This window comes from Candida oxycetoniae, assembly GCF_023343755.2.
Source record: "Candida oxycetoniae strain CBS 10844 chromosome Unknown scaffold31, whole genome shotgun sequence".
Lineage (NCBI taxonomy): Eukaryota > Fungi > Ascomycota > Pichiomycetes > Serinales > Debaryomycetaceae > Lodderomyces > Lodderomyces oxycetoniae.
Genome location: NW_026055465.1, coordinates 1 through 12,849, shown reverse-complemented (window position 1 = coordinate 12,849; position 12,849 = coordinate 1). Strand labels below are relative to the sequence as shown.

The 12,849-nt window shown below is 37.6% G+C and overlaps 5 protein-coding genes across 5 annotated transcripts; 3 read left to right on the top strand and 2 right to left on the bottom strand. All coding sequences in view use genetic code 12, as the record gives it.

Moving 5' to 3' along the window:
• Nucleotides 1-347: 347 nt before the first annotated feature.
• LAP3 (bleomycin hydrolase) lies at nucleotides 348-1,841 on the top strand (the record flags this gene model as incomplete). The annotated part of the gene is made up of 1 exon (XM_049324883.1): nucleotides 348-1,841. The coding sequence occupies one exon, from the start codon at nucleotides 348-350 to the stop codon at nucleotides 1,839-1,841; it is 1,494 nt and encodes a 497-aa protein (XP_049179361.1).
• A 728-nt stretch (nucleotides 1,842-2,569) lies between these two features.
• Nucleotides 2,570-5,299, top strand: COG4 (Golgi transport complex subunit; the record flags this gene model as incomplete). Its single annotated transcript, XM_049324882.1, has 1 exon — nucleotides 2,570-5,299. One exon carries the CDS (start codon nucleotides 2,570-2,572, stop codon nucleotides 5,297-5,299), a length of 2,730 nt encoding a protein of 909 aa, XP_049179360.1.
• A 90-nt stretch (nucleotides 5,300-5,389) lies between these two features.
• On the bottom strand, nucleotides 5,390-6,022 carry YTH1 (cleavage polyadenylation factor RNA-binding subunit; the record flags this gene model as incomplete). Its single annotated transcript, XM_049324881.1, has 1 exon — nucleotides 5,390-6,022. One exon carries the CDS (start codon nucleotides 6,020-6,022, stop codon nucleotides 5,390-5,392), a length of 633 nt encoding a protein of 210 aa, XP_049179359.1.
• A 1,337-nt stretch (nucleotides 6,023-7,359) lies between these two features.
• Nucleotides 7,360-8,155, top strand: KGF56_003538 (60S ribosomal protein eL33; the record flags this gene model as incomplete). The annotated part of the gene is made up of 2 exons (XM_049324880.1): nucleotides 7,360-7,378; nucleotides 7,851-8,155. The coding sequence occupies 2 exons, from the start codon at nucleotides 7,360-7,362 to the stop codon at nucleotides 8,153-8,155; spliced, it is 324 nt and encodes a 107-aa protein (XP_049179358.1).
• A 342-nt stretch (nucleotides 8,156-8,497) lies between these two features.
• Nucleotides 8,498-12,130, bottom strand: KGF56_003537 (oxysterol-binding protein; the record flags this gene model as incomplete). Its single annotated transcript, XM_049324879.1, has 2 exons — nucleotides 8,498-10,021; nucleotides 10,781-12,130. 2 exons carry the CDS (start codon nucleotides 12,128-12,130, stop codon nucleotides 8,498-8,500), a joined length of 2,874 nt encoding a protein of 957 aa, XP_049179357.1.
• Between the last annotated feature and the right edge of the window lie 719 nt (nucleotides 12,131-12,849).

Genomic DNA, 12,849 nt, shown 5'->3' with positions numbered 1-12,849 from the left:
TAGTGTTCAGCGACTCAGCGATAACAGCAAACAATACCTTCAACTATTGCCGTAGATAATGCGCACAATAAACTTTCGCTTCTTGTGAGGTGGTTTTATTGCCTTATCTGTGGCGCGATAAAAAATATGGCAAGGGCGAAATACAATGTAGTGTTAATGTCGTACGGCTCGAAAACCACTTGTTGGCTTAAACTTTGTTTGGCCAATCTTATTCGGCGATTATTTGAGTAAAACCTGTTTCTATATTATAGCTCGCTTTTCCCACTCCCTTTGGACACAAGTTACCTTTTATTCTACAAGTTACCTTTTAGTCTCTCTCCAATAAGTTACCATCTCTTCTAGCTAACATGCAACTCTTTAGAAGTAAACCTGCTGACGCACAAGAGCCAGAAAGATCCGATACAACTGAAGTAGTCGATGAGGACTTTTCAGAATATTTCAAAGGCATTGAGTTGATTTCAACAGACAATGATGAAGTCAACCCAATTTCAAGCAGTTCGTTAGCCAATTGGGAGTCGAGTCTTCTTGCACAACCAAAGAATATTTTAGCAAGAAACGTCCTTTCGCAAACAGATATCGAGAAAGTAATTGCCAAGAGTGACCAAGCATCCAAGTTAAAAGACAGGTTCTTGTTCAATACTACGGTTAGCACAATTGGATCTCCTGCGTTCCAAAATAACCAGAAATCGTCAGGAAGGTGTTGGATATTTGCAGCGTCAAATGTTTTCCGTACCTCGGTGATTAAGAATTACAGTTTGAAGGAGGATGAGTTTCAAATCTCTCAAAGTTATTTGTTCTTTTACGACAAGCTTGAAAAGGCAAATTTCTTCTTGGACAATATCGAAGCTACTGCTGCCGATGAACCTTTGGATTCAAGATTGACCCAACATTTGTTACACGACCCAGTGGGCGACGGTGGTCAATGGGATATGATCATTAACTTGGTCAACAAATACGGTTTGGTTCCACATGAAGTATTCCCTGATAATTTCCAAACAACAAAGTCTGCTGGTCTCAACAAGTTTGTCACCAATAATTTGAGACACTATGCTTTGAAGCTTAGAGAGTTGGTTGTGAAAGGTGCCTCCAAATCGAGTATCAAGACATTTAAACAAGGAGCAGTTCAAGAGGTTTACAAGATATTGGCACTAACTATTGGTATACCACCAAAGCCATCAGACGAATTTGTTTGGGAGTTCTTGGATAAGGATGGCAAGTATAAGCATTTCAAGACAAATGCATTGGATTTCTATAAAACCCATGTCAAGTATGATGCAGCAGCGCATTTTTCGTTAATCCATGATCCCAGGAACAAGTATGATGAATTGTACACTGTTGACAAGTTGAACAATATCACAGGTGGTAAGCCGATTGAGTACGTTAACACAGAAATTGAAGAAATCAAGAATGTTGCCATCAAAATGTTAAAGGATAACGAGCCCATATTCTTTGGTTCAGATGTTGGTAAGTTTGGTGATAGAGTTACTGGTGTTTTAGATACTACTGCTTACGATTACCAGAGTGTTTTTGATGTCGATTCAAAACTCGACAAGGCTCAAAGGTTGGAAGTTGGTGCTTCACAAATGACCCATGCTATGGTTATTACTGGTGTTCACATTGACCCTAGCACCAACAAACCGGTTAGATGGAAAATTGAGAACTCATGGGGTGAAAATTCCGGTAATAAAGGATGGTATATGATGACCGATGAATGGTTTGATGAGTATGTTTATCAAATTGTTTCCAATAAAAAATATGTCACCAAGAAGACTTTTGACGTTTGGAAAGCTAAGGAGTTTAATGTTTTACCTTACTATGATCCAATGGGCTCGTTGGCCTAATAAGATCATACACCCAACGAATCCATTGGCCTAATAAGATTATACACCCAACAAATCCATTGGCTACTGCTGATGTTGTTATTGTTTGTAGTTGAAACTGTAAGCCATCTTTCTTATTAATCTTTTAATATGTATAAAAAAGCCCCTTAAAGCCCCTTAATAAATATGCGCGCTGTTGTCTTTAAGCTCTTGGTAAATGGGAATGGATGAAAAGACAGTGGTAAGCTAGAAAGGATGAAAAGATAGTGGTAACCTGGAAAGGATGGTTATCAAAAAGACCAAAGTGGGGCCGTTTCTTTGTAAAAGTATGAAAAATAAGCTGGTCTGGGAGTTTCAAGTAGAAACTTATTTCAAATTCAAAAGAACAGGATCTACCCCTCCCCCCAACGCAAACCTCAACCCTCTTCTAACAATAGTGGGTAAAATTATCATTATCATTTCATCCCCGACTCCTCTGAACAACATACGGCTTGAACCCCGACTGGTTTCTTTTGCTAGAACTGAAGAGAGTCGAATGTCAAGAGAGGGGGGGGGAAGGGGGTTCTACCAAAGAGTTGTTCATACATACGCTACCATATGTGTGTTCTTTTTGAAACATTCAAAGAAGTGAAAAATTATTAGGATAAGGGTAACCTTTGATTTTATTCACCAACTTGCAAGGGATAAGTTGAGCGCTATTCGTTCTAGAGGCACCTATTGAGAGGTGGTATGAGCCACAGGTATTGCCAATGACCTTGTCTAATCTGCTAAACACCCAAGACTTGCTTAGCTCAATTGAAGAGATCAAAACGAGATTCAAATCTTGTTCAACTCCCAATGAAATAAACAGCTTAATTGAAAGTATAGATTCAACCATTTCTCAGATTGACGCAAACTTGGTGAACTATACAACTTTGAATAAAAAGAGACTACAGCAGGGAATAAGCAATATAGAATCTATAGGAGCTAACAAACTATCATCAACCATTACCACCTCAACTGATCTTTCCAAGATTTTCACCACGGCTAATGAACTAGGCAACAAATTAACATACAAGATCAAGTCGCTAGATAAAGAGATTGGCAATGTAAATAAAACATTGAAGTACGTGGAGAATATACAGTTGCTAAAAAACAATATCAACCAGATAAATTACGTTATCAAGCATAAGAATTGGGAACTAGCTGCACGATGTATACATACAATTAATACCGAGATCCCAAAAGAATTGATCCTGGGAGAATACGCATCGGTAGTTATTCCATCAACAGACATTCCTGAATTGCCACAAGTTTGTATAGATGACTGGATTAAGCAACTTGCCGAAATATTTAGAAACGAGTTTAGCGAAGCTGCCAAACTGAGAAATGTCGAACAATTGACTAAATTTTTCCAATTGTTCCCCCTTATCAACCAAGAGGAAATTGGATTGAACTGTTATGCAAAATTCATATGTGAGATTATCAATGAATCCTCAAAGAATTTGACTTCAACTATAAACAATATCCACCTGAATGACTTGAAACCAGGGATTTTCTCTAGTATTACTATGCAATTGTTTGAAAATATTTCAATGATGCTTTCTCAACATGGGCCCTTGATAAAAAAATATTATATTCTGACTTACCCCAACGCGATGGTCTATGTTGTGAACAAGATCCAAAGAGAAATTGATCTACAAATTGGAATCATTGCTGATACTTTTTATGATGCACGAAGATTGGGTAAAGTTTTTCAAGATATTGAGTTGTACAATTTCCCTATACTATCGAAAAGAATACATGATATGCAACAAGATCGGCAAGATTTACTGGAAGTAATTAATGATGAAGCAATCAGTGATGAGTTCTTGCCTATTAGATCAATTGGAGACCTCATACTGGAACTATCTTCAATCTTACAAAGTTGGTCATTATATTGTAAATTTATAACAATAAAGTATTTCAATAAGCAGCAATTGCAGCATACCCAGGAATTGCAAGTTCCTGAAATCATAACGAAATCAAATTTCACAAAAAAGGTAAATGAGAGGCTATTACCATCGTTTGAGATCTTATACCATTTTTACTTTCGAAGATCATTGGAAAAGTCCATATCAATTGAAGAGTTGCCCTCTTTGGAACCATACCTCCAGGTCTCTCTGAAGAAAAAGTCAAAGTCGCCAGATCAACCGCCATGCTCTTCCGTAGTTGAAGATTTGACATTGATCTTGAACAGTACATTGAGAAACGTGATTAGTTCAGGATTCTCTCTTGCCGTCAAGAATTTCATAGTTGGGAGTTTCAGAATAGTACAGCAGGACTTGATAAATGGCTTTTTCATCAAGAACCTCAATGATAATCTGCCGAAATATAACCTGTCTTTGTCGTTGGTTAGTGAAGATGCTAAAAAGCACGGAGCAGAGCAAACAGCGGGCTCTCTTGGTGGTGGTCTCGCCAATTCTCGTGCCAAGTCAAGAAGCGGAACTCCTGAGCCACATGCTATCAGCAACGTCCATGGGGGGTTTTTCAAGGGGGCATCTAGTGCTTTTGAGAGCGTCGTTAGTGGATCTGGGGCTATTGTTGGAAGTTTACAAACAACTGCAGCTGGGAACAATCCCAGATTGATGAACTTTATAATTTACCTCAATAGTATTGGTGTTGCTCAAGAGTATTTCACAAAGATTATTCAAAACATACTTGGTGAGGGTGATGCTAAATCTCCCACTCTCATACAGAACAATTTCCCAATTGGTAAAGAGTCAGAAAAGATCAAATTGATTTTGAAACAAGACTTTTTGGAGCCATTCATTTCCATCACCACCAAGATCCTCAATGAGAGTTTTATTAACTTGTACAATCAATCTATCAAGCAAAAATTAATTATATTAATCAATGAATTGATTACAGAAACTTCAAACACAAGCTACATTTTAAACTCAACTAATCAAATTAATGATCCTTCAACTCTTATAAAGTTCAAATCCAATTGGTCATCGATTACAAAGCCGTATGCCCAAACTTTACATAAATCAATATGGAATAGATTGCTAAGGTTGATAATTGTGAATCTAGCCAATTTGATAGAGAGAAAATTACACTCGGCATTAAGGAAGTTCCAAATTAATGACATGGGTGCAATAAAGTTGGAAAAAGATTTGAGTTTTGTCATTAATGAAGTGTCACAGGATAACTATCATTTGAGAGAGAAATTTGTTAGATTGACTCAGATTGTTTTGTTGGTGGGTATGGATGACGATGAATATGAGGAAAGTAGTCAACCTGTATTGAATCATGTGTCTACAGAAAAGAAAAAAGGAGATGCTTGTAAAATCGAAACTGAAGCGAAGGGAGAAGATGATGAAGAGGAGGAGGAGGAGGGAGAAGAAGAAGAAGAAGAAGAAGAAGAGGAGGAGGAGGAGGAGGAGGAGGAACTAGGAGGTATTAATTGGGTATTGACTCCACAAGAGAGAAACCAAATTCGTCAATACAGAGTATAGTAGAAGGTGCCGCACCTATTTGGTGAAAATAAATAAATTAAAATAAAAAGAAAAGAACAGTAATTCATTAGCATTATTCATCTAGATACATTAGTTAAGTTTTATTGTAGCTTCAGCGCTGTCTTCGATCGCTGGTGTTGCCGGTTTTTCAACGACTTTAGTAGGATCAGGTCTAATCCTCAAATATAGATTATGATGATCAAATTTTGCATGAGTAAACTCACACTCTGCAGAGCCGGAAGGGCAAAAGCCAGCCAAGTATAAAGGACATATTATTCTCCTGACATGTCTGTTTTTGCACTTGGACCCTTCGGCACAAAATCCCGCGTTATAATTCATGCACTCTGGGATTTTCAGTTGTGGATCGACATGTAAATAGAGACATTCTGGAGTTTGTGTACAGTAGCCATTCTTGGTGTAGAATAGACATTCTGGCATCTTACGTAGATTGTACTCGTGAAGGAATTCGCAGTTATCTCCCTTTTTGCATAGGCCCCGAAGCCAATGTTTGCACACTAGTTTATTCTTGTACATTTGCGAAACGTGCTTATTGGGACAATTGGATCCATTTGGACATGATGTAGTTGGATACTGTGGGTTGTATAATGGACACACTGGTCTATCTGGATCGAGTCCAAAGTTGTACTCGTTTCGTAGAAAAGTTTCAAACTTGAACTTGTGATGGCGATTGTTGGGATGTATTAATGGGTGCAGATGTAGCATTGTGAGTCTTGTATACTAACTTGTTTCCGTTCTATAAGCAAGTATGTGTTACAACCAAGTTGTTTCCGTTCTATAAACAAGTGTATGTTACAACCAAGTTGTTTTTGTCTTATAAGCAAGCCTATCTTCCGAAACAGGTGGCGTTTAAGTTCAAGATGGTGATGGTTTGTAAATGTAGAGCTTATTAATTATCATCAAAAGGTTTTGAATAATTTCAATTTTTGTCACGTGACTCACTAGTTATTACAAATCAAATCGAACCCGTGTGTGTTGATACATCACGTGTTGTAGATTATACATTACGACACTAGCGAGCAAAGCGAGCTAGTGGAGCAGCACTGACGGCGTTTGATTATTATAATGCTTTTGAAACATCACAGTAGGATTTTGTTATAAGTAGTTTTGTTACTTGAGCAGGTAAGAGCAGAATGTAGAGAGTATCACTCGCAACACTATCGAGCGAAGCAAGATAGTGGAGCACCACTGACTAATGACACTAGCGAAGCAAGATAGTGGAGCACCACTGACTAGTGACACTAGCGAAGCTATCAAAATCTATAAATGATTAAAGTATCTTGCTACTCTTGTTTGTACCATAAAAAAATCCAATTGATACGTCACGTGATGCAGAACCTCTTTATCAATTGGATTAATGTGTCTTGCCTTCCAAATGATCAAGTTTAAGTGCCTTCCTTTACTTTGCTTATTTTTTTGGGAATAAGATTTGTTTGAGAGCTTTAAGCAGGTAATAAGACGATATATAAATCTACTCAATAGGGTATATGTATCAAACCCGTGTGTATCTAAATTAAAAGTGTGTTTCTATTAGACAAAAGTAGTGACTCTAGATTTCTCTAGATTCCTCCTAATTGTCCTCTGATGTATCTCTAAAAGAGATTCAATACATCCAGTACTTTTCTAAATCAGCAAGCAGTATATGGTATACAAGTGCTGTTCCACTATCTCGCTCGGCTTGATAGTGTCGATAGTGGTTAGGGCTTCACGTGCATTCTACTAGGGCATTAATCCATTTCGCCATATATATATTATCGTTACCCATCCACACGACCTCTCAACATTTAAAGGTTTTCTTGTTAGTACAACTTACAACTATTATGTAATATTTTACATAATCAACACAGCAGTGATGAGGTAATCCATATAGTAAATTTTTCGTGCTTAACGCTTTCTACACAGAGAGAGAGAGAGAGAGACAAGTTGACTCAGTGAGGGCTCTTTTACTTTGGTAGAGTGAAAAAAAAGTTGATTACACCAAATTTTCACTTTTGAAAATCATTATAACTTAATCAACTATCCACACCATATAGTACACAACAATGGCTGAATCCCACAGATGTATGTTCTATAATATGAAGGAGTTACCAGAGTTGTTGTTAGGAGCTGTGAGGACGGAGCAAGTGAAGGAGTGACTGGGCGACGGAATGGTATAGAAAAAGGAACAATATTAAATATCATTGCAAATCTAGGAGATAAAGAGATTTTGTCAAAATGTTGGATAGCTGAAAAAGGGCAAAGTGATTAACGAGTTAATTACATCACCCCATGTAAGCTAAGCTTTGTGCCTGCTACATTTAATATAGGCCTTGGAGCCCTGCCTACCCAACAGTATAGCATTTACAAGCTGTGAAACAAGATCCATTCTTCCATTCTTCCTTTCCGCCTTCTCCCCTTTCCCAAGCCACCACAACTTCTCCCACTTTTCCTCCGTCTCCTTCTTTTTGCTCTTTCCCTTTCCCTCCCCTGGGCTCCAATTTTCATTTTTTTTTTTTACATAAAGAAAACTTGTTTTACTAACTGCTTCTTATAGTATACGTCAAAGGTAAACACATCTCATACCAAAGGTCGAAGAGCGTCACCAACCCTAAAGTCTCATTGATCCAAATTGAAGGTGTTGCTTCTCCACAAGACGCAAAATTCTACTTGGGTAAAAGAATTGCTTATGTCTACAGAGCCTCAAAAGAAATCAGAGGTTCAAAAATCAGAGTCATTTGGGGTAAAATCGCTAGAACCCACGGTAACAATGGTTTAGTTAGAGCAAACTTCAAAAAGAATTTGCCACCAAAGACTTTTGGTGCTTCTGTTAGAGTCATGTTGTACCCATCAAACATTTAAGAATAAAGGAGAGACACAGTACACATTCAAGAATAAAATTTAAGTTATCAAGATGAATTCATGAATACCACTAAAATTCAAAATCATCCAAATACAAAAGAAAAAATAAAGAAAGCAAGAATAATACAACAGGTGGAAAAGTGTTTTGTCTATTTTTTTTTTAGTGCTCTATGCTTTTTCCACGGAGAGTAAGAGGTGAGTGTAATTATATAGTTTAACGACTGGGTAGTTTTTTTAATATAAAAAGCATTTTATATATTAGTTATTGCAGTGAAACAAATTTCAAGACTCGACTCCTTGTCATCATTGTCATTTACCACTATTAGTATTTACTTAAATGTGCTATTCGCTTTTGCTTTTGCTGTTGATGTGATGACTAGCTTCCTTACCAAAAACAACAGATTCCAATAAGGAACTACCGCCTAATCTGTTTCCTCCATGTAACCCACCACTTACCTCACCGATCGCGTACAAGTTCTCTATCGTATTTCCCTGTTTATCAATTACTCTAGCATGCTCATCAATCTTTATGCCTCCCATAGCAAAATGCAAGACTGGTGTGGTCAATCCAAAGTAAAATTGTTTACCAAAAGGACTACCGAATACCTTACGGCCATGGACGTCGCCATCACCACCATCTTTTGAGATGGCATTATTGTATTCTACAAAAGTCTTTGACACATCTTCAATTGTTAACGCTGTGTTTACGGGGTCAATCTTGTGTAATATCTCAAGCAAATCATTAACAGATCCCTTTTTCAATAATCCCTGAAACTCATAAAAATCAATGTGATTCTTGGCCTTTGGGTAGTCATCCTCACTAATTACTAATATAGATGCAAATGATCCTATAGGAAAGCCATACTCATTTTCTCTTTTTATCTCACAATTATGTAAAATAGCACTGGTGACAACATTCCTTGTACTCAATTCATCAGTAAACCGTGATCCTTGTGGTGATAACAATACTCCACCAATTCCTCTCATCACCTCGCCGCAAAGGAATTTCCATTTCGACGTAACATCCTTAAGATTGATAAACCCTGTGGGATGTACCTGAATTTGATCCATATGAATTAACTCTGCATCGACATCTCTTTCGGCTATTTTCTGGCCATCACCAGTTGTCTGTTGGCCATTTGAAGTAGGAAATTTCAATAAATCTGGTCTATACTTTTGAAGTAACGAAGTATCTAAAGACTGAAAGTCTGCCGAAAATCCTCCAGTAGCAAGGATTAAGTTGTCTCCAAAAATGGTATCAACTTTATCAGTTTTCAAATCCTTGTATTGGACTCCTTGAATTCTATGGTCCTCATACAAGATTTTTTCGAGTTGACTATTCTTCAAAATCGTCAATATCTCAGGAGTAGCTGATTGCAACTCCTCAATTTTTGTTGTAATACCCTTAATAATTGCAAAACCAGGCGGCAATTTTCCAGCCCCCTTATGAGTCCGGGCAAATGAGTGTCCTCCGAGTTGAGCCACCAGGGAAAGGTCAACTTGCAAATCTTTAGTCAACCATTCAATGGCACTGCTAGATTGTGTAGTTAACTTATCAACCAAAGCCACATTGGAGAGCCCCTTTCCTGATTTCAAAGTATCCTCTTTGAAAATCTCAACGGTATCGTCATTATGTTGGTAGATTGTAGGCACTCCATTAATACCAGATGATGCCTTGGCCGAGTTCCCGCCCAACTTATCGGTCTTCTCCAATAAGATAACTTTGTGATTTTGGGAGATCAATTCAAGCGTAGCCGTTAAACCCGCTAAACCAGACCCAATAACAATTGTTTTATCACTTGCAGGCGCCATAATAACTGGAACGTACTTGAAAATCGCTGTTTTCACTAATTGCAACACCTTGAGCTGACTCAAAACAAGATATACTCCAATGAGTAAGATAATTCTCTTCAAATTTCTTAAAAACAACTTGAACCAAACAATGAAGAACGAGAACAACCAAGAGTTATCAGCAGCTCCAAAGTTAATATATTCATATAGTAATACATTTTTGTTAATGAAATATAATTTTTCGTAACTAAAAGTTTCTAGTGCGTAAAAGAACACTCACCTCTTCCTCCTCTTTCCTAATAAGCCAAGTGATTTCGAATAAAATTGTTGCGTAATACAAACCGTGAGACTATCGAGCAAAGCGAGATAGTCTACATCTACTCAACAGCACTAGATCAGCGATAAACAGTTATGAAACCAGGACCCTCCCCCCAAAAAAAAAATGAAAGTATAAGGGCCTCTTACTAGATAGTGTCATTAGTCGGGTGCAAAATCGCTCTCGCTTTTTCCAGTCTAGGCCACTTTGTTGGGTGCAAAATCGCCTTTTCCAGTCTAGATCATTTAGTCGGGTGCAAAACCGCCATGTTTTCGGGCGACAGTTGAAAAGGAAATGGAAGCAAGAGAAAAAAAAAAAAAGAAAAATATAAAGATGCGCTCGTGTAATTCGTATAGTTTCAAACAATAATGGGAAAATTACTGAAATAGGTTACAAAATTAACATTTTGATACAAAACAGCTTCTCCCAAAGGGTATAATCCTGATATAGTTCCTTCATCTTCTTCTCTATATATTTTATTTCCCAACTTTTCCGTCTATTTTCTCACAAAATCATACATTCATATCATCATTTTCCCATTTTTCTTTATTGAATCTCCAATGCTTAGCTTCGCCTTGATCATATTTGGACTTCTTTAATGAGCCCAGTGGTGCATTGTGGATAGATAAGTTAGCCAAATTGGTCAAGTTGATAAATTCATCTGGTTGTATAACATTACTGTCGGTTTCGCCATTATCATCATTGTAATCGACAAGATCAAACCATCTTGTTTGCCATTTCGTTCCGGCTTCTCGTTCCTTCTTTCTCAATTCTCTTTGGTGGTTTTCAATTAGAGATTTCTCATAAGAAATCAAATTGTAATCGGATTTCTTAATTGCCTCAGCAACTTTTTGCCATGCTTTTCTCGATTCGAAATCTTGCTGTTCTTCAATTGGTTTCACCTTCAAATGTTCGGCTTTGGATGCTTTGGCATCGTAAAACAATGGTGAATGTTTGGAATTTGGCGTTGACCCTCCTTTGCCAATATACGATTTGCTAGACCATTGTCCGCTGATAGTTACCAATGCATTTTCTTTCGACGAGCTTGCTACTTGATCGCGGAATATTCTAGCCTTAAATGTATTTTTTTTACCCGTAACCCATCCTCTTCCACTATAATCTATCACTGCAAAGTATCCATTCGATGCCTGTATATAAGATGTACCTTCCAACTCAACAAAGGGTGCCGCTGTAATCAAGCCCTCAATATGTAATGGCGGCAACGTCACCAAATAATTTTCTTCCAAGTCCTTATAGTCCAACAAGGCATGCCCATATTGCTTAATATTAATTGAGGAGGTTGAAATGCTCGAGGTGATACCGTTATAGCCTTGTAATATGATATTGTGTTTAGGATTCTCAATAGCATAAGCAGTAACCGGAGGATGGTGGCTCACTTGTTCGCTCAATAAAAAGGTTTCTCCCAATTTTTCACTTTCCCATTTACCAACAAAAACTTCACCCAAAAATGGATTTAATGGTTTCTTTTCACTTCCCATACTTTCATTTCTCGAACAATATTGCGACTTCAAAGTAGATATGAACCATTTTGTAACCGCAATCATTCTTTTCAAGGACATTGCTTCGATTTCGTCATTATCCGCATGTGCCGTAGTTGTTAGTTCGTTTGGCGCAACAAGCAAGTCGGGATGTTCTGCCCAGTACTGAGAATACTCCACAAGCGAAGTTGGTGATAAAATGAATGGAGGTGCAGTTAAGGAGGATAAATCACCATTGAAGGAAGCAATTGATTTCAAAAACGAGGTCCATGAACCTGAACGAGCTGTTGTCGAAGCACTGGAAGGTGAAGAATCGGATGAAGAAGAAGAAGGCGAGCCCGTATCGGAGGCATTGGTGGTAGATGACATATTGGAGCCCCTGTTGGGTTTGGTTAAAGAGGGCAAAAAAAAAAAAAAAAAAAAAAAAAAAAAAAAAAAAAAAAAAAAAAAAAAAAANGCCCCTGTTGGGTTTGGTTAAAGAGGGCAAAAAAAAAAAAAAAAAAAAAAAAAGAACAAGAACAAGAACAAGAATAGAAAAACTAATACACCGACACAGGTTTAGTATCAGTATCAAACACAACCAAGCTATACTGAGAAAGGGTGGCGGTGCGATTAACGGTAGAAACTAGTAGGAAAGTGGTGTTTTTTTGGCACAAAGAATATTGTTAAATGGTATAATTTACCTGTAGGCTATGATACTTTTTCAATATTGAAATTTCTTGTACCCGCTGAAACTTTTTACTATTCCCTCTCCCTCCCAATCCTTCTCTTCTGCTTTCCCCTTAGATTTTCTTTTTTCCGTTGAGCGAGTGAACGAGCCAGAGTCGGCTCTATACGACCGACCTTTGGGCGAATACTACAAATATTTTTTTATAATTAGACCCTGTTACACTAGAAAATTACATCATAGATTAAGGAAGCAAACAAAATAAGGAGAGTAAAAAGTGGGAATAATAACCAAAAAAGGGCCTATATTCGGAACTACCGGAACTGCTTAAACATCAACTAGAAAGATCCGACTCGTCATTCAAACTTGAAAAAGTTCAGATTGTCTAGTAAAGTGCCCCCTTTCCTCCCCCTCCCCCCCC